This window comes from Phalacrocorax carbo, chromosome 5 (genome assembly GCF_963921805.1).
Source record: "Phalacrocorax carbo chromosome 5, bPhaCar2.1, whole genome shotgun sequence".
NCBI lineage: Eukaryota > Metazoa > Chordata > Aves > Suliformes > Phalacrocoracidae > Phalacrocorax > Phalacrocorax carbo.
In genome coordinates this window covers 58871770-58894879 of record NC_087517.1, presented here as the reverse complement: position 1 = coordinate 58894879, position 23110 = coordinate 58871770, and the positions used below count along the sequence as shown (strand labels likewise).

Genomic DNA, 23110 nt, shown 5'->3' with positions numbered 1-23110 from the left:
ACAAGATGAAAATCTATGTGCTCATTAAATGTAAAACTGCCCAGTATCCTAGAAACAGGTGGTGTAGCTGCAGAAGGTGGGGAGGTCTTAATGCTGCTTCGTCCCTGCATGTCTTGCCCCTGCTGTCCACATGTACCCCCCAGGCAGTGGCAGGGCCAGCACTGATTTACTGCTCACCCCCTTTCACCTCTCTTTTTCAAAGACCAGGAAGAACAACCTTCTCCCTGCAGTGGATGTGCATATACTGCTACTGCGGGTGAGGAAACCACTACCACTCTGAGATTCTTTCAGGGGGTCCACTGCCTGTGGGGCTGGCACAGCCTGCACCAGCCCCATGACCTGCGCCGTGATGTCTAGCAGTGCCACACTGCTGGTTGTGCCTGGCTCGGCCAGACTGACCCATGCTGCAGCCACTGGAACCGTGGTGGGGCACAGCAGGCCACAGCTGCAGGGACCATGCTGGGGTGCAGCAGGCTGCAGCTGCAGCATCCCTGTGTTCTTGCTGGGCAGTGCCCACCCTGCTGGGTGGCAGGAGAAAGGCAGCAGTTGCTCCCCCCAAGGGATGAAACAGTAAGAGAGGGCTGCCAGGAAGATTGGGGTGAGATACTAGGACCCAGCCAGCTAAAAACACTCTCTGCTGTAAGGAAAGGGTAGGCAGGGCTAAGTACCACTGTTACCTGCAACCCCATGGTGCACAGCTGGCCACTGCATTTTCCAGGTGTTTCCAGCTCGGGACCATCTCAATGGCAATGCCAGCAAAGGCAGCACTGAAAGCTACTGCTTAAGGGAAAGAGCAGTATTGAGACCTATGTCGTCAATGAGAAAACCAATATATTTTAAAGTGTTGTGATAAACCTCAGTCCTCAGTTCCTCCACAAACAGATCAGATGGAGCAAGGCGAGTGATCAGGCACTCAGTGGCTGCAAAACACACTGAGTCATGGAGAACAAGGACAAACAGGCTCCATCTGAGAAACTCTGCAACACCAGACAGCACTGGCTATTAAGTTTAAAAGAGAAATGTAATTGGGGGTGAATCATTGTTCTTCCCTGGATCACAAATCCAAAAAACACTTCAGAATCCCTGGGTGAAAGACAAAGCCTAGCCCGAGTGCATTGCAACCCAGTGACCTGGTTTTATCCAGGCCAGTAGAGATCAGGACACATGAAAAATGATCAGAATTTTTCCACTAGTCTTTTCGGGTGCTGACAGAGAAAGAGAAAACCCATAACTGGGCAAAACATGACTTGGCACTGGTGTAACAAGGAAGCTGGGTCTCAACAGTGCAGATTTCTGAGAATCCAGTGAAGCGGGTCTGCTGTGGGTGATACCCTGGGAAGGGCTGCTTGGCCTTCTGGATTGGCAGGTTTACAGAGGAAATCTGTGGATTTTAAGCTGCTTCAACTCACAGAGAGCTCCTGTACTGAAAGCATCGTGATGCTTCTTGGTTTAGGCTTCAGTGATATTTTTCGGATTGACTTTTCAGGCTGCCAGAAGGGGAAAATGGGCTCTTGTTCCTCCAGAAGGAGATGACAGTGTATTTTTAAAAACAAATTATGTAGAAGGCTAATTAACTTGGCATTTACAGCTTAGAATTCTCCTAGATAAATTTGGTCCAACTGAGACCATATTTTATTGCAAGAAAACTTCTGCCTAGCATCTCATTCTTCCCGCTGCTTCATATGCTGGGGATACTGAGGTAACAAGATATCATCCAATGTCCTGTTCAGTGCCTTCCAATTAAGGAAGGAGTAAAGAAAAGATCCCAGGTACAGTGTATCTGTGAGGGCTGAGACATCTTTCAGTAGTGCTCCTTATGGTCCTGGTCAATGTTTAAAGAGCTAGAAAGAGCCTAGTGGGACAGGCTCCTAGAGGAGCATGCTACAAAGCAATGATTTAACCAGTGGAGGTGCTGTTGTTTCTACTCACTCTAGAAAGGAGCTCTGAAAAGGTGATACTAATGAGGGGAAGGAGAACTATATAGGTGAGGAATTCTAAGTTCTAAATCTTTGCTGCCACCACAAAGCCATGCCGAAAAATTTGCTCCGAGCACGCTGCAATTATGGTTAGTAGTCTGGGGGGATGGGCAGCCCAGATGCAGGACACGCTCATCAGCAACCTGTCCCACCACAGGAGCTCCAAAATCCTATTTGCTTGTGCTGAACACACACTTCATGGCTATGTGGCACAATGGGGCAGCACTTTCTCCGCTCAGTAGGGAGGTACAGCTGAAGAGAGGAAGCCTAAGTTTATTTTGATAAAGGGTGGTGACTTTGTGTTGACATTATTTGGGTGTTGTTTAACTCTCACCAAGCCCTTCCTCTCCTGCCAAGATAATTTTCACACCAGGGAGCATCCCCTGCCCTCAGGAGAGCACCTGGCATTGCACTACTGGGAATGCATGTATTATGTAACTAGTTATCATAAAGAAGGGGAAAAGGGTTCACCTGTACTTATCCAGCAACTGAGCACAGTCACAGCTGAAAAAAACCTACTTGGGGAAAGCACTAATGTCATGAATCACCATAGTGTGTATGAAGGGGGAGTTAATAGGATGCTCTGAGTCAAAAATTGTATTAGAAGAAGCTAATGGCAATGAGCCCACATCAGTTGCTCTTCCCGCACTTCCGCTCTCTGCTGTCCCAAATCGAGTTAAATTGATCCAGATGTACCTCTTATTGCTTTAGGAGAAAAATATGGCTCGTTTTTTTCCTGAGGGTCACAGGTAACTAATGCAATACAGGCCAGGCACAGCAAAGGTAAAGCCCCATCTTTAGCAGTGTGAACCGCCACAGTGACAGTGAGCTAGATCAGTGGGCTATCCCCGGGGCCCGGCTTTGGGAGGGAAAGTCTCAGGACTCTGCTTGACAGGATGAAGGGATAAAATGCACTGACCCTAAGACTGGTTTGTGGGAGGGCTGCAAGTCTGTGTGATTACATGTTATGTGCAAATGGAAACCTTGAACTTCTTTTACTCTTTCAGATTTTCTTCTCTTAATTTTTAAGCCTGAATTGACACATCTTCAACTAACAAGGTCAGTTATTCACTTTCCCCACTATTCCTACAATACCAAACTATAAACAAAAGTAGTGGTGGTGGTGGGTAAACAAACAAACAAACCCAAAGGACACACACAAAACCTGAACAAAACATTCAGTTGTTGTAAAGCACAGAAGCTCTAATCAGGTCTCCAGTATATTAAACACAATAGAAACAGAACAGACTCAGTGTCTAGCTTTTGAGGCTCATGAGTTAAAATTAGGGCAACTTGGCTAGTGAAGAAGACAGGCAGGATGACAAAAGGAGGGGTATGAGGTTTTAGTAGAAATAACTGTGTGCTAAAATAATTCTTAGGAGACTGGTGTTAATAACTGACTCTCCTATGTGGAATATGCTACCTACCCAAAAGCCCATCACAGTAGCATTTAGGTGGGTGTAGAAGACGACTCCCAGGGAGCATTGCTCAGAGCAGACTGCCTCCGGATAAGTCCCACTCTATAGGGATAAAAGCAAGGCCATTATATTTAGTAAAATCACCTGCATGTATTTATTGACTTCCTCACGGATCACGGCTGCTCAGCACCACTAAACCACAGGCTGGCCCAAACTGCTATTCTGAAAAAGCTACCCCACTCTGTTTGAAAAAGGCTCCAAATTGTGATCTTTTTCTTGATGCAGCAAAGCTCCTTTCTGCCCTTGAGCTGAGAGAAGTGGGTGCTTTCGTCAGGCAGAGGACAATCAGAAGCACATCTTAGAAGCACATGATGTACTGAGCTCTCTGGAGAGGGCTAATGATGTTTGATTAATTTTCATTTAATTTTTATTACCAGTGTGAGCAATCTTTGGGCTCTCTCTGCATCTGTCTTATTTAGAGTTGTCTTTTCTTTCTTAGTTAAATGGCAGCTTCTACAGACAGTGATCTAATTGTTCCTCAGCACCTGCTTGAAACCGTCCAAGACGGACATTGTGTAATTTGCAGTACACGTGATTTGGTCTTTAAGGCTCAGATCAAATAAAATGGAACAGCAGATTAGCCAGTAATTGAATGAAGTGGAAGGTAATCTGCAGGCTGATGCTGGGGTCATAGAAATGCTTGGGCTGGACAACACTAAATAATGGCCAAAATCAAAATATGCATGTTGTAGTCATCACGCGGCAGGACAACCAGCCTTTTGGCAGATACCCTGAGCTCATAACGTACAAACCACTTACTGTCTACCAGGGCAAAGAGCTTTTGCAGTGGATTTTATACTGAGTCTTTGCAGCGCTATAAAACTCAGATGCAGCAGCCAGGGTGCAATGAGTTCAGTTGCTGCTGGTAGGGCAAATGCTCAGGATGGGTTATGTGCTGTCACCTATGGGCCTGTCAGCATCCTCCAATGTGGTGCAGGGAGCACACCTTGTGCTGAGCCCTGTGAGGGTGAATCCCACTCCTGAGTCGGGGTCATGCAAGCCTTTTGAGTCACGCAGTGAGATGTGAGGCGAGGGATGCTTAGAGGACTGCAGTCAGAGGAAGGCTTGCTGATGCAGATGTGATGCCCTCTTTCAGGGACTCGTCACTCCAGGACATCAGAGGTAGTACGTCAGCCCATTGCTCACACCTCAGAAAACCTGTCCTTGGTATGGCCATGGCCATGCCAGGACAGAGCACTTGCCAGCCCCCAGGGTTGTTCATGTGCCAGAAAGGGGATAACCTTGTCAGTGTTTAGCTGCAAGTTGCTCTCACTCGGGCAGGCTTGGAGAAGCACCTTTGTGGGCTCCAGCCCTTTGGTGAGTTCCAGTAAGGATCCCAGTCCTTTCTTGGTTATCAAGTCTAATTTTGATTCCTTCCTATCCAAATGACCACTTGTACTCATTGAGGCAAATACTGAGCAACTAGGAGTGGTACAGCGAAAGCCACAGACTGAGCTCTCGTTCTACGTATAAAAAGCAAAACAAACTTAGGATCTGTATATCACTATAGCATTGCACTGGACTGGCAGGAAAAGAAAACTTAGCTCACTTCCCGTCACTGCCATCCAGCTTCAGTGTCCTGAACGCATCTTTATGCTCCACATTTCTCTCTATACAGCCAAAAGCATCAGCTCCAAATACTTCTGTCTGGAGAGCTGCTGGCTTGACTAATCTGTATTTGGCTCTCGTGAAGGCCTCACTCTTGTGGCACTCCCAGGAGGTGTACAGCTTTTGGAGGATAGGCAGGATGAGGCTTGCCCCCAACAAAAGCAGATCTTCCTCTCCACAATGATTAGTCCAAACAACTCCTTGCCTTCTACTACATGAAATTGGGAGTTACTTGAAGTGCTGTTATATTTTCATTCACTTCAGCATACATGGAGAATCAAGCACACTGTACCCAGCACCAATGAAAACAAATACAGTCCTGGGAGCAAAACCAAAAGTCATCCCAGTTACATTACTGAGCAGCAGTGCATCGAGTAAAACGGCAAACTCAGCCATCGTCCCAGTGTTCAGGTGGTGGAGGGCTTAAACTCTCTGCTCTGACGATCAAAACATCGCTGTTTTAAATAGACCTTTATTTCCTTATAAAACACTTTGTTAACTGAAGGAAGAGGCATTGTGTGGGGTTGAAAGTTGCAGCCTGGGCATGGCTGTCAGATGCGATGAGGCAGTTAGGGAGAAACTTGCAGGGAGCTGCTTTGCAGGGTGTTGTCATGGGAACAGAGCAAGTAGGGCATACACCATGCCACATCTTCCACGCAAACTCTGGCAATGCAGTGGCATAAAATCAGCAGCAGTAGGAGAGCCAGCTATTAGGTTGTCTCTAGTAGAGATTTAATCTCAATGAAATGCAAAGGTCAGAACCATCCTTTTGTGTGAAAGTGGTGTCATTCCTTCTGATCTGAATGGAGCAAGACCTTACGCCAGCCAAGTGAGCATCTAGGCACAGACATCAGAGTGAAAGGGCTGACATTAAAAATATCTTGTGGAACCACAATTTCTTCTAAGAACCCTCTGAAATAAGGTTCCATTAGAAGGCAGTTATTGAGGGCTTTATTTAGTTAGATGGCTTCACTTGGTTTTCACTGTTTGTGCACATTTTAACAGCCTATGAATTTAGCATCCATAATGATTAGTGGCAGAAGACAAAGGGTTGAGCCTGGTGTGTACGTCACCATGGTGTACAAGTGAAGAATACAAAATATTTCCATAGTGTCAATATTTGTGGTCATCTAAAGTATCCAACTCCCTTTGTACAATGCTGCTTTGAATGCAACTTACCTCCTCTGTGCAGGTCTACATATGTGGAATTATTAGAATTTTCTTTGTTTATAAGAAATAACTTGTGCAATACTGTGGTTGCTAGGGATAAGCTATGGTTTCCTGGGTAAAGAGGAATATCGAGATTCCTTGTCTTGAAGTTATAATGGATGATATATCTAAAATAATAATAAAAAAGAATATTATTAATGTTATACCACAGAGACCAGTTAAAGTAGAATCAAATGCAATAGGTAAGCCAAGATCTGAGAAAGGTTGAAAATGCTAACTAAAAAAAGGTTAAAAGAGCAAAACTCAATTAATTGCCTCCAAGCTTTCATTTTATCTTGCCCAGGTCTGCTGACAAAGTAAAGAGCTCCTAATTAAAGCAGGCATCTGCAGCATAACCGCATTGCTGCTGCTGACCCAGGCCAGCAAGATGCTGAGTGTATGCTCCTCATTTCCTATCGACACTGAAGTGTGAATGAGGGGGCCCACATCCATCCAGGGCTTGCTTGGTGTGTACTTTGGAAAAGTGACCAAAATAGCAGGCAAGGGAAGAAAATGGAGCCAACGCATGGAGGGGTTCCCAGTTTACTTGTTGAGGTTATTGATTAAAGCCCCTCTGCTTGGCAACAAGTTTGAGAAAAGTAATGATTAACTTTACTGCAAACAGCCTGTAGCTCTATCATAATCATAATCTTGCATGGCCTTTAATATATCTCGGCCTGGCTATGGTGTTTCCATGCATGTTGCAGCAAAGATTGGAATTAAATGGCTGGCACTGTGTAGAGCATGTTCTGGATTCATAGTGACCTTACTTTTAGTGCTGATCCCTTTGAATACAAAACAGAGAACATGGATATATTAGAGTAATCCCAATGGATTACTCTGTATGAAGAAGAAACTGTGGCCCTTTTTGGGCATAGTTGCCTCCATGCAAACATGCCTCTGGCAAAAGCTCTTGTGAGAAGAAGGAGAGGGTGTAAAGAAGTGTGTGGAGCAGCACCGACCTTGCTCCTCCCATGAGCAATGCACGTAGGGTGTCTGAGGTCCTGCTGGGTCTGGCCTGGCAGAGGCTGTTAATAAATTTTAGATTAAATCAACAAATGGAAAAGCTGTTCTTCATGCTGCAAGGGATTAAGTCAGAGTTGTGGATTTACAGATTGTGGTCAACCAGCTGAAGCTCCCTTCCCATCTACAAGCTGCTGTTCCTTGTATTTGCAGCACAACTCCTTTGCTGAAGGAAAGGATATGCACCAGGAATTGCATTGATAAAGCATGACATATGTCACTAATTGAAACCATATGCAGAACACTGCATGCTCTTTATGCATGCAATATGGGGAGCCAGTGGGTACTAACAAAATGCTCCAGTGTGCGAGAGTACCGACTGCCCTTCATCAACAGAGAGGGACCTTGAACTCTTACAGCCCGCAGAAAAGTCAAGAGTGGATTCACTGAGACAGAAAGATAAAATAGATGCAGAGCTCTTTCAGCACTTCCCTCCATTTGCTTCATATCATAAATATCAATACAAATATAGAAATACAGCGGTAAACAGTTTGTCTAGCTTGTCCTTTCCATAAACATTTATTTCTGTTGTGAAAGGCTTTACAGAACTTTTAACAGCAGATTGCAAAATAATGCCTTGGTTATGGAAGGAAGCCACCAGCCATTACATTGCATTACTGTAATGTAATGGGTCTCTGAGATGAACTATATTTGGAAAGCTTGCTTTTATTGTAAACCTTGCCACCCCTCCCAGCACTGATTTCTCTTTGCATCCTCCAGAGGCCACAAACTACAGGGCCAGAATACCAGCTAGACCTGAACAGAGCCACTGGGGTTTCAGCCCAAAATAGAACTCAAGAGGCAAAACTGTGCTGTTTATTTTAAGGGATGCAATACCAGTGACAGAACGTATTCAAACGGATGCTGATGACCGATCTGCTGAAAGGTGAATTTCTCATTAGCCTAGAGCAATTGACATTGTAATTAATTACTTCCCACACTTCTTTGCTAAGTAAAGGCTGCTGTAATAACAAGTGCTGCCATAATTTTAATTTTTTAAGGGAACATAGGGAATAGACAAAAGACAATCTGTATTTATTTTGTTTTTCTTTTTGTGCAAATGTCACATTGCTCTCATGTTGGCAATGGCTGCAGAAGTGCTGATTCAATTACTTATTTACATAATCCCTTCAGACTTTTCTTTTATATCATTGTTTATAATGAAAAGGTTTTCTCAGCTGAGAAAAGGAAGAGAAGGCAGGCAAGTTCTGAATGTGAATAGGCTGAAGTGACATAAAAAGATGGTAATTTGCATTAGTAAGAAATAATCATAATGCAGATGATTAAAATTATGGTAAATACTATCTACCCTACCTGCCCTGAGGAACATCCACCCTGTGACAGTGAATGCCTGTTCAGCTGAAGAGTGTGAAGCAACCCTACACAAATTGTCTGACACAGCACAGTCCGATGTTATTACCACTTAGCACATAAAGTTATTTTACAGGGAAAAGGTTTTAAAATACTCTTTTTTTTGCCTGTGAATCAGTGCAGCACAGTAAGGAGGAGCAGAGACATGGCTTAGTGCACTGTTGGCTACAGGGATGATGTGACTTTGGGAAGGCTCCTGCAACAGGAAAGGAAAAAGCAGAAGCCCGCTTTGCACATAGAGTTCCTGAACATATAGAGTCCTTTATAAGCCATCTTTATAAGATGACTGAGCAGCAAAGCTATGCCCCTGGACTGGCTCCCCCCACAACACCTAGGGATGCACCACCTGTATCCTTTGTTGCACAGTCTTGCCTTTTGCTCCTGAAAGTCCTGCTCAGGCTGTGTCCCAATGACCCAGGAGTTCACTACACCCCACAGCTCACCCCCAAAGTCTCAGAAGCAGAGTCCTTGAATGATCAAAGCAACTGTCAGCAGCTCTCAGGGGGACTAGTGGTGTGAATCTTGGTGATGGAGACAAATGACAGAAGGTACAAAATTGTAAAAAGCTCACTTCTAGTTCAACACAGTGCACTGATAGCAAAGCACAAGGTTTAGCTTAGAGAGGCCAGAGCGTGGTTGCAACGCTCAAAACAAATTTTGTCATTAAAGCACATCCTATAATATTTTAAAAAAGCAAATTAGAAGTGAGAGGTCAGCTCCATCAACTTGAAGATGGTTGGTCAGGTAAGGACTAAGCTGCATACCACTAAAGCTTGGACTCTACAGATGAACCTTCCAGCTCTTTTGAAGATGAAACCCATCTCCAGCCCTTCTGGAAGATCAGGTAGCTGAACAGCAGCTGTACATAGGGCTGTTATGGTCAGGGCAAACATGTAATAATTTTTTTCCTTAAAAATCACCCTTTCTTTGAATTTTTAAACTTTTTTCCTTGTGGTTTTTGTATTTTGTTTGTTTTGGATTTTTTTTAACTGTGGTTTAACAGTATTGCTTCCAATACTAGTGTGCTGACAAACAAAAAAACCCCCCACAACTAAAAACTCCTAAATGTTAAGATAAAAACTTCCAGTACTTTTAAAAAAATAATTCATCCAGCAGTTTTTGCTTACTAAATAACTGCTTACTGTTTTCTAGGGATGGAATGGACTCTTCTAGAAGTAATCTTTACCTCCTGCAGCACCGAGAGCCTGTGGCTCACAAGCTCCTGTTTCTTTTTTTGGTGTCCCTAGATTTGAGGAAGCTCCAACACTGGGCTTGAAGGCTGTTCCAGCCATCTAAAAAAAAGTGCATTTATTACCTGTGTATTAGAACTCTTTGAGTGTGTTAGAAAATTAGTCTATCAGACTATCTATTAGAAATCTTCGCCTACACTGAGCTCTTTGAAATGCAATGATGCTTCTGAAACTGCACATTATTTACTTCAGCTCAAAACTCAAGCCATGCTTTTCTGAAGATTCAGTATGTTTTTCAACTCAGCAGTCGATTTGCCCATCATAGACTATGAGCGTGGGTGGCGAGGAAGACACAGAGCCACCTTCACGCTTCAAAACACTTTCATTGCAGATACAGTCATTAAACAGACAAATTGTTTGGCTAAGGCTGAAACCTGATGTATGCTCATTACACTCTGCTGGCAACTTTCCCTGAATTTTAAATAAAGGTGTTTTGTGTTTCCATAGTAACTCAAGCTCCTTTACCAAGATGTCTGATGTGCTGTCAGTATTACACAACTCACTGTCTTAAATCAAAGTGTAATAGCACAATTGAAAAGTATACTATATCTAAGGGATTATTTTAGTTCCTATGCAATTACAGCCACTTACTAGGGGCTGGGGCAGGAGAGAGGGAATAGGGCAGCTTTTGATGATGTCCAGCGTTGCTACTTAGAAGTTTAGGACAGAAAATGGATGTAAGAAAGACACAAGGTATAAAAAAGAGGAGAGGGAATAACTGGGCTGAGTCAAGCAGCCCGCTGTTCCTCCATGAGGTGTGTCAGACAAGATGAAGTAAGGCCGAGCAGTTTCCCTGGCTGGGCTCAAGCGGTGGCTGGGCACCTGCTCCCGGGCACAGGGCAGGCTGGGCTCAGCCCAGCAGCATCAGCCGGGCTTGGTCGTTCCTGCCCAAGTAGGGAAAGCTTGGAACTGCTTGATCAGCCAGGTCTCAAGGGACTACGGCTGGAAATGCTGCTTCTCACCAACACTGGCTGCCCTTGCCGAAGGCGGCGAATGCTGCTCTTGGGCGGTGATGACTAACCACCACGCTACAAATGAGGAACATTGGTGGATTTTAGCGACGTTTTCTCAGAGAAATATGTCTGTCCATCTGTCTATAAAATTTTAATATTTATATAAATTGCCGTCGTATGTTCAGGTATGGAAAAACTGGATTATCTGGCCGGACGCGCCCTCTCACCCCGGAACCAACCGTCGGCGCCGCCGTTCCCGCGGGGGCGGCCATCGCGGCCGGACGCCACCTCACGTGAGGCGGGCGGAAGGCGGAAGTGATGGCGGCTGGCGCTGCGGGGCCGGCGGTGGTGGCGCGGCGGCGATAAACGGTTGAGGCTCGACATGGCGGCCCTCTGCGGCGTCTGGGCGCACCTCTGCTCGCTGCTGGTCCTGGCCGCTCTGGCAGGACTGGGCGCTGAGGCCAAGGTGAGCGGGACGTGGCGGGGAACGGGTCACGGTGGTGCTGCCCGCCCCTCCCGGTGCCGGGGCCCTCCCGTCCCCTCCCCACCTCCCCTCCGCCCGCCGGTCGCTTGGTGCCCCCGGTCGTTCCACCCCCCCCCGGTCGTCCCCGTGGCCGCCTCGGCCTGCCTTAGGTGGAGGTGCGCGGCCCGCAGGGCGGGCGGGAGGAGAGGGGCCTGCCTGCCTGGCGCCGCCGGTGTCCGCCCCAGCCGTAGGTTTGTGGCAATCTATGTCGTTTTGGCGTGGTGCCCGGGGAGGCCGTCACGCAAAGCCGCAAGTGACGGTCACGTATTCGCGGAAAGGGCCTCGCTGGAGCCGGAGCCGCCGTTGTTGTGGCTGCCGGGGCCCGGGTCTGCCCCCCGCGCCTCGCCTCGGTGCCGGCGGCCCGCTTTGGGAGCGCGCTCTTCCCGCTGCCTCTGCGGCGGCCCCGCCGCCTGCCCGGGGCTGGCTGGCTGCAGCGCTCCGTGCTGGGTCCTGCTCGCTTAATATTCGGGACGACAACCGTAGAGTCTCTGATCGACCGAGAACACCGTGTCTCTTGGCAGTAAAAGTCTTTCCTATTGTTAAAGTACCCGCGTGTCTGAATTTTGTCCTTTTTAACGATAATGACTTTCCTAAGGCCTAGGGTGAGACCCAGAAGTGCAGTCAAGGTTTTTCAGCTGACCTATGCCCACCTAGTGTTATTCTGACTGGATTGTTCAGTGTAGAAGTTTATTGCCAGTATATCTTAAGGCATTCTTTTGTATTGCTACTAGAAATTGCTTTGAACTGTAGATGAACCGTGTTGATTCTCTGTCTCTTATTATTTGCTCAAATAAGTTACTCTGATTCAGGTTTGAGAATGCTTTCATCTCTAAACCCTTGCTGACCGCCTCTGTTCTCTCCATAGTGTTTTACGTTCTTGTGCATTTGGGAAAGGAGTGAATTATCCTATTTTAATATACAACACAGAGTCATATTTTTCTGACATTCCATTTTTCCTAGTTGTGACCTAAATGTTAATTTTGGGTGCTACCTCTTTCTCACTGTCCATAACAGTTAATTCTCCTCGCTTCTTTATGTAGCGCCTATTGTTGCTTATGCAATTGTTAATTTGTTTCTTTAAAACTTGCTTTTACAAACTTCTGTAATTTTTCATGTTTACTTTGCCTTTGTTTGGAATTCCAGTTTTGTACTCTTTTCTCTACCTCACAATATCCTGCTGCTGTTTAAGATAAGAGGACCCTGGGTTGCACTAGTCTCTCTAGTAGTTTTCCTCACAGAGTTGTTTCTCTTGTAGCCAGGGATGACAGGATTATCCACAGAGGTTTATTTTCTAACCTCCATTTGGGGTTAATATTCTTTCACTTGCTTTAAGCTCATCACTGTCTGTTATACAGATGTCCTCATAAGCTGAATAGTTGAGTATACCAGTATCAGTAATTTATGAATGTGTTTTTTCTTAAAAAAGAGCGAGCTTAAACTCCAGATTTTTTTTTGTGAAAAAATGCATTTCTTATCTAAAATAAGTGTTATTTGACAAGTCGCTCTACTTGCTTAGTCATTTTGAAGGGTTGTTCTTAAACTTGAAGGAAGTCCTGACCAAGGCTATTCAAAGATACTTGCAAGTAGTTCGTGTTAAATATTTCATGTATTATGTGAAGAATGCTTTCTGTATCCTGTTACGATTACTGATGATGATTTGTTTTAAGCATGTTATTTACCTTACAGAATTCAGAGGATGTCCGATGTAAATGCATCTGTCCTCCTTACAAAGACCATTCGGGCCATATTTACAACAAAAATGTTTCACAGAAAGACTGGTGAGTGTGTGTGGCATAAAAATGTATAATGAGTCTTATTTTGGTTAAAGACTTGTCCCATGGTGATTATATGTGAGTTTGCTATTGTGGTGCTAGGAGAAATTACACTTCTTGCATAAGTTATGGGAACTTTTAAAAGAAAAGTACTCCAGAATTCAGCTCTAGCAAGTGACAAAGCTTGAAATCCATAGTTTTTGCCCTGTCTTCAGTTTTGGTTTGCTTGCTTGCATATTTAGTTACTTGTTAAGACTTGGAAATAGTAGAAGGGAAGAGGGATCTTATAATTTGAATTCAGTGAGTGATTTGCAATGACATGAAGGGAAGGAAGCATGGCCATGGAACTAGGACTAGGGAGTATCGTCCCCTCTTTCTCCACTCCTGAAACCCATCCTGTCATTTAGAGGCTTTTGTTTCTGGAGACTTCTGTCCCTCGGAATTGCAGCCAGAGTGTGCAGTTATATGGCATAGCCTGAGCCATCTAATACATTTTTTTAGAGAGAGAGAGAGAGATATCTTACATCTCTGTGCCCCAGCAATGTGCTCTATTGTATTGTTTTCGCCAGCCATGACATTTGTCAGGCTCCTCTCCAAGCTGATGACTGATGTGCATGGCCAAGGATGGAGGTTAGGGGAAGAAAGGGAGACGACGGTGATCTCTTACATTGGCATAGCTCCCTTGTGTAACTTCACCTTGAGTATCATTGTCTATGTGAATCATACAAATAAAACACCATATTTTAGAGTTGTATTGATGTTAGAAGTGCTCAGAGATTTTTGGGTCAGCCTGTAAAATGTGACATACTTCTTGATGTAGTGACCCTTCTTAAGTTGCATTAAGAATTTATAAAAGACTTTTCAGTCTGGCAAGTAGCAGCAGGTTGGCATCTTGATTTTGAAAACTTCATGCCCCTGAATAAGCCCACAAAAATAATTATAGGAATAAAATTAGTGATACAGATGTGTAGAGCTTGCCTTGACTTACTAAATTACAGGAGAACTGTGAGAAACAACACTGTAAATTTCTGTCTAAACTAATAAACATAATGTACTGTCCAGTTGAAATCCTGTTTTTGTCCCACATGATTAAAAACATTAGTCCTACTATGACAAATTAAGTTGCAGTGATGAAACGTACTGGGAGAATTCTGGCTGCAGCAGACATTTTAGAGTAGCAGTGTTCCTGGTTTTACCACTCTGCAGAAGAAAATGCACCCACTGAAAAAAATCCTGCTTAGCTTGTGCCTTACTAGCAGAAAAAAACCCCCTGTTTCCCTGTAAATCAGTATTGGTACTGATTGAAGGCTTGACTAATTTTATGGTCACAGGTACTGATGCATACAGAATCTCGAAAACTTACTTTCCTATCTTAAATCTCATTTTGTTGACATAATTTCTTAAGTGGCCATCTGGGAACATTTTATGGCTTTGATCTTCTGTTTGAGGTATCTTCTTGCCACTTCTAGAAGGCTTGATTGCTAGTTTATGTGCAATAAAATTGACAAATTTAATGCCATGCTTTGGATTCTGCATCAGTGCAATTGACTTGTTATTGAATAGAACTGGCTGATGTACACAATCCTTTAGGTATTTAATCAGTTACTTGTGAGACCAGAGCCAGATCAATTTTTAGTGTCTTTATGAATTATTTACAGTATAATAACCACTTACTGCTGGCTTTTCCAGACATAAAATGGAAATCTAATTTTTAATGTTGAACCTGTAATGTGCATCATGATACTCTGATTTAGATGCTTCGGTTCGTTCACTTGGAGTGGTCTGTTCTTTGGCTTCAGACTGGCAAACGGTGTGTTACGCTAACATCAGTATGGGCTGGGGTGCTTTGACACCAATAAAAGCATTCACCCTTCTGGACTGAGGTTTGGAACTATCTCGGGCAATCCCATCCTGATGGACAGTGTGCTAGGCAAGTGACGCCTAAGCACCTACATGGTTAAATAACCCACTTGGAAGGTGTTTTGTACTTTGAAAGTATTGGTGTACAGAGGCTGACTGCAGTGGTAGTCATGGACATGGAGGGAGGGCAGGCACCCTGTCTACAAGCTGAATGAACTGGAAATCTGCCTGTGCAGTAGCTGCCCTTCTGACTAGCCTAGCTCGCCTTGGAGGAACTGCTTCCTTGGTGCTGTTACTGTGGGTGCAAGGGAGAAGGTGGTAACATAGAGGCAGCTGAGTGGGGAAAATTATTTAGAAAAGGATCAGCCTTTTCTACATTTTCTTCTGATATAGCCATGGAATTTCAGTCCAAGGAAACACATCATAAAAAGTCTAAGGTTCTGACAGATTTCATACTCCTTAGCAACTTGAAACACTGAACTGGAGAAGAAAAAAAATATTGGTATTAATATTTGATATATTCACAGTAATAGACTTACTACTGTACTTAAGCTATATACAAGCTTTCTACTATACTTGTGCAGCATATTGATGCAAGCTTTCAATCCTATGAACAGAAATTGCGTAGATTATAATTTGCATGTGTTTTTGCTTTTTGTAGCTTGAATGCTGCACTCCTCCATAGAGGAGAATGTAATTCTACTTTCAAATAAATGAGGAAAAAGCCTTCCACACCCTTCCAGAGGATGTGATTTGACTGTCAGTAGTTTTAGTTATGAAGAAGAAATACAAAGAAAACAGAAGAGACGAGTTGGTGTCTGGCCGTGCGTTTGCAGCATTGTAATCTAGCCCAGTAGAGTGTTGAATCCTAGGCTGCTGCTGTCACTTCAGGTGTTTTGTTTCATTACCTGCTTCTGACTAAGCTAACATTGAATTTACCAGGATAAAGGTGAAACGTGATTTTTGTTCTGTCGGTGCTCTGCAGGGACCCTGGGATGTGAACTCTGAACAACCAACCTGAGTCAACAAAAAGACCAAAATTACATAAGTTGGTGGTGGAAGCAGTTGTCTCGTGGCAGCTGGATTTTAGTGCTGTGGTATAGAGTGCCCATAAGATTGTGAACCACGCTTTTTGGCGTAGCACTGACTTATATTTTGTAATCTTTTGAGTCTATGCTTTTGCATCTGGGTCTGGTGCTGAAAACTGAATGCTATTTATTCACTATGTTGTTGCTTAGAGGAACAACCCATCTGACTTTTTCTTTTTCCTTCAATGCCTGTAATTTGTGATGCAAGAAAAAAAGAACTTCTGTTCATGAACATCAGAGACCAGAGAGAGGTTAATCTCCCTTCAGAGAGCAGAGGATAAAATAAGGCTCTTTTGAGTATGATGAAGAAAGTGTGTAGCTGGAATTTACTTTCATCCATGATGTCAGTGTCAAATGATGCATTTGTGCTGGGATTCCAATTCTTGGACTTGCTGTGCTAACAGCTTTAATCCTTTCACTGGAAAATGAAAATTGTATTGAGTTAGAAAGGTCTTAAAACTTGTTTAGCAGCTTGTCAATAGCTGAATTTCTTCTTTAAGTAAAGTAATTGTGGAGTAGTGATTTATCTTTTTTAAATCTTGGATACCTACAATTTAGAACAGCTGAACTTAAGCAAAGGTGGTTTCTCAGCTCATGCAGCTGGGGTCTGCATGCATAGTGGAATGGGTAAGCTAAAACCAGCTCAAAACTGACTGAGCAGTTTCTGTCTTTCTTCAGTGATTGTCTTCATGTGGTTGAGCCCATGCCTGTCCCTGGACCTGATGTAGAAGCATACTGTTTACGTTGTGAATGCAAATATGAAGAGAGAAGCTCTGTCACAATTAAGGTAAACAATGGAATTCTGTTGGCATGTATTAATTACTTCAACTGATTAGTAAATATGTCTGTGGTCTTTTAGAGAATTATTCTTTTTTAAAGGGAAATTTTTTCTAAAGCAGCCTAAGATTTAGCTTTTTCATGATAGCTGCTCATTATTTATCTTGAATAGTAACAATAGCATCAAGCTGACGGAGCAGGCTTAAGATCCTTTATTGAAGGTCTCCACTTCTGAGGTTAAGCTTTATACCTTGCAGAAATTCTGAGTGGTCTAGGGCGTTTTATGAAGCTTTGGACTTTGTTTTCATTACTATTTTCATTACTATTGTAGAGGGCCACTCGTTATTCACTTGTCTTACTTGCTTCCTATAAATTTTCTCTGTATGTTGGCAAGCCAGAAAGAGCAAAATTGTCCATGTTTGCTCAAACAGCTGATTTCCGTATTCTTCAAATTCTTATTGTATTGGAGCCATTGAGCCCTAGGCTGGGGTGAATAGATTGTGTAGTGCATCTTTTATAACAGAGTCCTTTTTTTGGTCTTTTAGAAGTTTGTTATTTCTTTTTGCCTTCCTATTTTTCTTAATGATTGAATGCAGATCTGTGCTAGAGAATGGAGACCATGCAGGAATCCCCAATATGTCACCCCAGTTTAATGGCCAAACTAAACAGTTGTCTTGGTTGAGGCGAGATTGATACCACCAAGTTGTTTTAAGAGGGATAGCAAGGCCTTATGAAGAGAAACTGTTTCAAGCTAACATCTGTCTGCCCCAAACCATTTTAATACCAGGTCGTATTTTAGTGTTTTTTTTCTCTCTTTGTGGGTTTTAAGTTGTCTGGTGACACTACCAAAGATCGGCAGGCTCGTCACAAACTTGGCATGTACTCTTGTTCTGGTCCTTGCTGCCTGCTGAGAGATTGTGGGGGGAATGTCACAATTCTGGCATAAACTGTGCTTGCATTGTGTAGGTTACGATCATCATATACCTGTCTATTTTGGGCCTACTTCTTCTGTACATGGTGTACCTTACACTGGTGGAACCTATACTGAAGAGACGTCTCTTTGGACATTCACAGCTCATACAAAGTGATGAAGATATTGGGGTGAGTTCACCAGAGTGCTTGTGTACTTGGGTTAACATAAAGGTTGGGATGGTTAGTTGTTAAATAACTATTTGGGATCAACAGCTGCTTTTTGCCTGTAAAAAGTGTAAATGCCCTTCCTGAAGGGAGATGAAAAGGAAGCTGTGTGGTGACTTCTGTGAAACTACTCTCCTATTTTTCACTGGGGTAGAAAGTAGTGAGATGAGGACTGCTTCAGTTATCCCAGCTCTAGACACAGATTATTTTCTCAGAGGAGAAAGAGAGTAGGGATGGAGGTAAGATACACAGGAGGTACAACTTCTCAAGTGTTAATGATCCATGCAGTCTTGCTTAGTGATCACATTTATCCAAAATGCTTACTGCTTAGATTTCTGTCTACAAAAAGAAAGTAGAGGGGTTGCATCTTCTATTGCTCCAGTTCAAATCTGTTGATATTAAAAATTCAATAAGAAATTATTACAATGAAGAAAAATAGTGATTGATGCTGAAATAATTTCTTAGTATTACAGCTAGAAACCAGAATGAGACAGTATATTCCAACAGATAACAGCCTTTGTTTTTGGGAGGAAAAGGAGAGTATTCCATTAGTGACTTGGTTTCCTGTCATTACTGGCCTTCCCAATCTCCAACGTAGTATTTTTGACTTCGAATAAAAATGGAACAGAATTGTCTTCAGTGCATTACAAGAAGGGAATGTAAGACCTTATGAAACCTTGTCCTGGAAAGAGTGAGACAATTCATTACCTGATCACTGTGGGTGAGGAATACTGGTTGGTGGGAGTAGGTATCTGTGTATTGAAGGGGGACTTATATAAAAATACGGACTATGGCTTTGCATCTGATGAATCTCTGTGCATCTGAAGCTGATAAATCTGCATGCCTGGGAGCAGTATTGCCATAAAGTACTGGGAGGAATGTTTTCTAAAATGGCAGCTGGGTTGGTGGTAAAGTGTCAGTGTTGAACCACACAAACTGATAAAACAATTCTGAAGTCTCAACACCAATGTGCTTTCTACATTGAGCCCTCAAGCAGCACAGATTTACTGATAAGTACGCTTCAGGTGTGGTGTAACCTTAGGAATAATTTCTGAAACCAAACCTATGGGAAGATTGCAGTCTGCTTAACCTAAGCCTTTCAGCAGACATGAGCACTTTATTACTGTTAAAGTAAATGGGAGCTAGTAAAAAAACCTTAAAATATTTATTATTGTCTTACAATAGAATCATTAAGAGTATTTTCATCATTCCTTCAAGTAAATAGGAAGTTAATAGGAGGAGATAAGTTTGTTCTTGGTGAAAGAAAACTATGATGGCAACACTTTTTAAAAATGTGTTTAAAAGCCCTGTAGTTCTGACTGCCTGTTGCTTCAGTGGCTTCATAGATCTGAAGGTATCAAAACTGGTAAATGCTATGCTCTGTTACGCTGTGTGTCTGGATTTTAATGTGCGTTGCACTTAATTTCTCCAGGTTGTTTTGGTTTTTGGAGTGACAACTGTCATTGCTAGTAAACTGAGGAAAAGCATATTCTTTAGTTTTACCTTTTTTTTTCTTCAATAGTGGCTACATCAGCTATCTTGACTTAAAAAGGTGTTTCTGTTCTGCAGGGGGGATATTAAATATGCAAAATCAAGCATTTTCCTAGATAATAGCTTTTATTGGCTTTGCTGCCTTTATTTACCTTGATTTCACAACAAAAATATGTGATTTCTACCCAAGTTTGAGCTAATATTTTCTGGAGTGAAGGTCCTTCGGACAGAGGTATAGTATTGCTATTATGTCCCCTTGTTTCTGCACTTCCTTGTGTAGTACATGGAGACATATTCCAAATGTCTTTATATTGACATCTTGAGGTTTTCCCAGTCATTTCCAGGAGGATATTGAGGTTTGGGTAGTGGTGATTTTTGTGTGTGTTGTTTTTTTTTTTTTTTTAAAAGAAGGTATTTGAATGACCCTTTTTTCTGTCTGCATTTGTAGGCCAAATTGGCAGATCCCTACTTGAATTAAATGAACTTATGCTGTATGCTATACCTCAGACAAATTAATTTTATGTTATACCTTAGATAAATTAATACCTCCAAATCTGGGTTAGCACCTTCTGATTGTAGGTGGAAGAAATGAAAAAGTCCTGTGGCAGAGCTCAGGTTAACTGCGGAGTAAACTTCCCTTAAAATCTGGATCTATCTTAACCAATTTTATGTTTTACTGTAACTGTTACCTGTGCTTGTGGAGTTACTAGTGCTTGTATCTGCAGTAGTGCTTGGAACAAAAAGCACTTCAGTTCCTTGCTTAGTACATGTTGCTCCTTTCCTGTTTATCCTCCTTCTGACACAGTGAACATGAAATAATTTAAGGTCCCTCATGACTTATCCCCATCCTTGCCTTCCCTCTTGCAAGTTCTTGAGGTATTGATCCTTGTCACACTTTGGAAATACTGCGTACATCAATTTTTGTTGCTGAGTTTCAAGCCAGTATGTTTGCTCTTTCTTGTTGCCCATTGATGGCAGTGGCCACTGATGAATGTAAGCCACTTCCAAAGACCTCTTTCCTCTTAAATTCTTTTTTCCCCTTGTTGTCTCCAGAGAAATTGACAGTAGCTAGCCTTTGAGCTGAGATTGTTTTTTACCAGGAAAGCCAGTACCATCTAGCTTGTCCGGTGTTCTTCCTTCCACCATCTATTTTATGACTGAAATGTGTTGCTGTTGTGATTTTGTTTCCCTGTGACTGAAATGATTTGTCGCCTGGTAACTGCTCATTCTGGGTATATACAACTGGTAATTTTTTATGGTGAGATTATAACTCTTGAGTTAGGCATTGTCTCTTGTTCTCTGTGAGCATATTTCTTAGCTCAGCAAGGCTCGTGTATGGCTTTGGGACTTGTAGGCATCACTTCAATGGCTGTCATTAATGATAATGCCCATACTACTAAGGATTATCATTGAGCTACTCTACATAGTCATGTTATAAATAAAGTATCCGTTAATGTAAATGTCTTCAAAAGCATTTGGGGCCAGCGGGGTGGGAGGGGAAGGAAATATGAAGTGTAGACATACAAAAAAAGACAGTTATTTAATACAGGACACAGTTATGTTATTTTTCATTATGCATTGTATATATGTGATGCTTTCTGGCATAGCTTTAGCAACATGACTTTATCCAAAACAGTTTGATAGCCAAATAAGAAGTTCAGTTCCAACTCTTCTGTTTATAACTTGGTTATGTTTACTAGAAGAAAATAAAGCTTTGCAGGTACTGTTGGAAAACAGAGTAAATATTAAACAAGCACTCAGTTATTGTTGAGCTCTGTCACTTAAACAGCTGTATTGACACTGTGCTTTTAGACGGCTCAGTACAATGGGTTTAGTTTGGTAAACATCAGAGTGTGTTGGCTTTATGTAGAAGCTGTGTGTGGTCATCCTGAACTGCCTGACCGTAAACGGCCCAGAGCTGGCAGACAACTGACTCTTTAATTCAGTTTTAAAGTGAAGTGCATTCACAACAATAACAGGAGGCTCCCAGTGCCTGGGTCTGTTCTAGGCTTTTGCCCCACCAGCTGCTAATGGATGCAAGACTGTTTCTGATCTCGCAGCTCACCATGATATCTCTGGGCAGCAGATAACGGTTTGATGGTACAATGAAGTCTGGTTTATTTGTGAAACCTGTGGAAGTTACTTTGAATGAGAAATTGAAGTAACTGTTCAAAGACTTGCTTGGTCATTATTACTGACCAGCTCGTTGAAACATCTTGTTCACCTTAAAACAAAACCCCCAAACAAACAAAAAAACAACCCACACCCCACATCCTTTGGAATGTAACAATGAAAGAGACTAATGTAATTGCTCAGTGGAATTATTGAGATCTAACTAATGACTTTTGCCATTCCAGGATCACCAGCCTTTTGCAAATGCACATGATGTGCTGGCTCGTTCTCGGAGCCGTGCCAATGTCTTGAACAAAGTGGAGTATGCTCAGCAGCGTTGGAAGCTACAGGTCCAAGAGCAACGCAAATCTGTCTTTGACCGTCATGTTGTGCTGAGTTAATTCTGTCTCAGCAGAATAACTCCAGGGAAGTAAACTGGACTGATGGAAAGGTCTGACGTATGTCTTCCTGATCCTGCCAATTCAGAAGAGTTTTCTTGAATGGTTTATTATCGATTTAAAAAAAAAAAAGTATTTGAACTTTGAAGGAATGTACTGGAGCGGAAGCAATTTCAAAATATTAGTTAACCAAAAGCTAAAATCTTTACATTTTCATATGGCTTTTACTAACAAAACTGAAAAGAAAACAAACTCTAAGGTATCTTGGGTTGCCACTGTGGTACTTTATTTACAGTTGTGACTTTATGGTGGTTTTTAACTATATATTTCTCTCTACTATTTATGTGGTTAAAAAGTACCTGGGAACACAGTACTTACAACTCACTAATCACTTTATGTAAAGACCTTTTGTAAATATACTTGGGTTTTCTGCTGACTACTGCTAGGTACTAGAAATCTAAATCTTGCGGTGTAGTTTTCATATCAGAGAATGAAATCCTGATTGGCTGTATTCATCATTTGGTTTCTTGCACTCGTACTTTCAAGATGCTTGTATGTCAAGTGATGTTTGCAGATTTAAGGCAAAACTTAAATGGACACTGACTCTTTGAGCTGCATACTTAAAGTACTGTGATGTAGATAAACTCAAATGCAATGCATATCAAGACAGTGTTGGCATTTTATTCTATTTTGCTTTAATAGCTTAATATATTGTACGTGTATGATATATCATAGGAAAATTTTTTTTCCCTTTTCATGGATAAAGTCTCAGGAGTTGGTATATGATGAAATATTTATTATAAAAATCTTTCTGCATTTGTCTGAATTGATGGTGTAAGGCACGTACTTTCTCTAGCACCTGTCATCTTGGGAGTTAGGTGTATTTTTTTATCTGTGATTCTGTACTCATCTCTCTTAAGAGGTATACAGTTGCTAGATGACTAACTTTCATATATCCCCTTTGGAATGTAACAAAGATAAAACTGATTTTTGAAAAATGAATGTGCATTATCTGTATGTCGTCATTTTTCTCCCTCATTACCCTGCATGTAAATTTTGTCTATAAAAGCACTTCTTTGAAAAA

At 42.3% G+C, this 23110-nt stretch overlaps 1 protein-coding gene across 1 annotated transcript; it reads left to right on the top strand.

The window, feature by feature from the left end:
• Positions 1-11151: 11151 nt before the first annotated feature.
• On the top strand, positions 11152-23028 carry TMEM9B (TMEM9 domain family member B). The gene is made up of 5 exons (XM_064452676.1): positions 11152-11334; positions 13078-13169; positions 16790-16898; positions 17855-17989; positions 21874-23028. Exons 1-5 carry the CDS (start codon positions 11251-11253, stop codon positions 22027-22029), a joined length of 576 nt encoding a protein of 191 aa, XP_064308746.1. The 5' UTR covers positions 11152-11250; the 3' UTR covers positions 22030-23028.
• Positions 23029-23110: the final 82 nt, after the last annotated feature.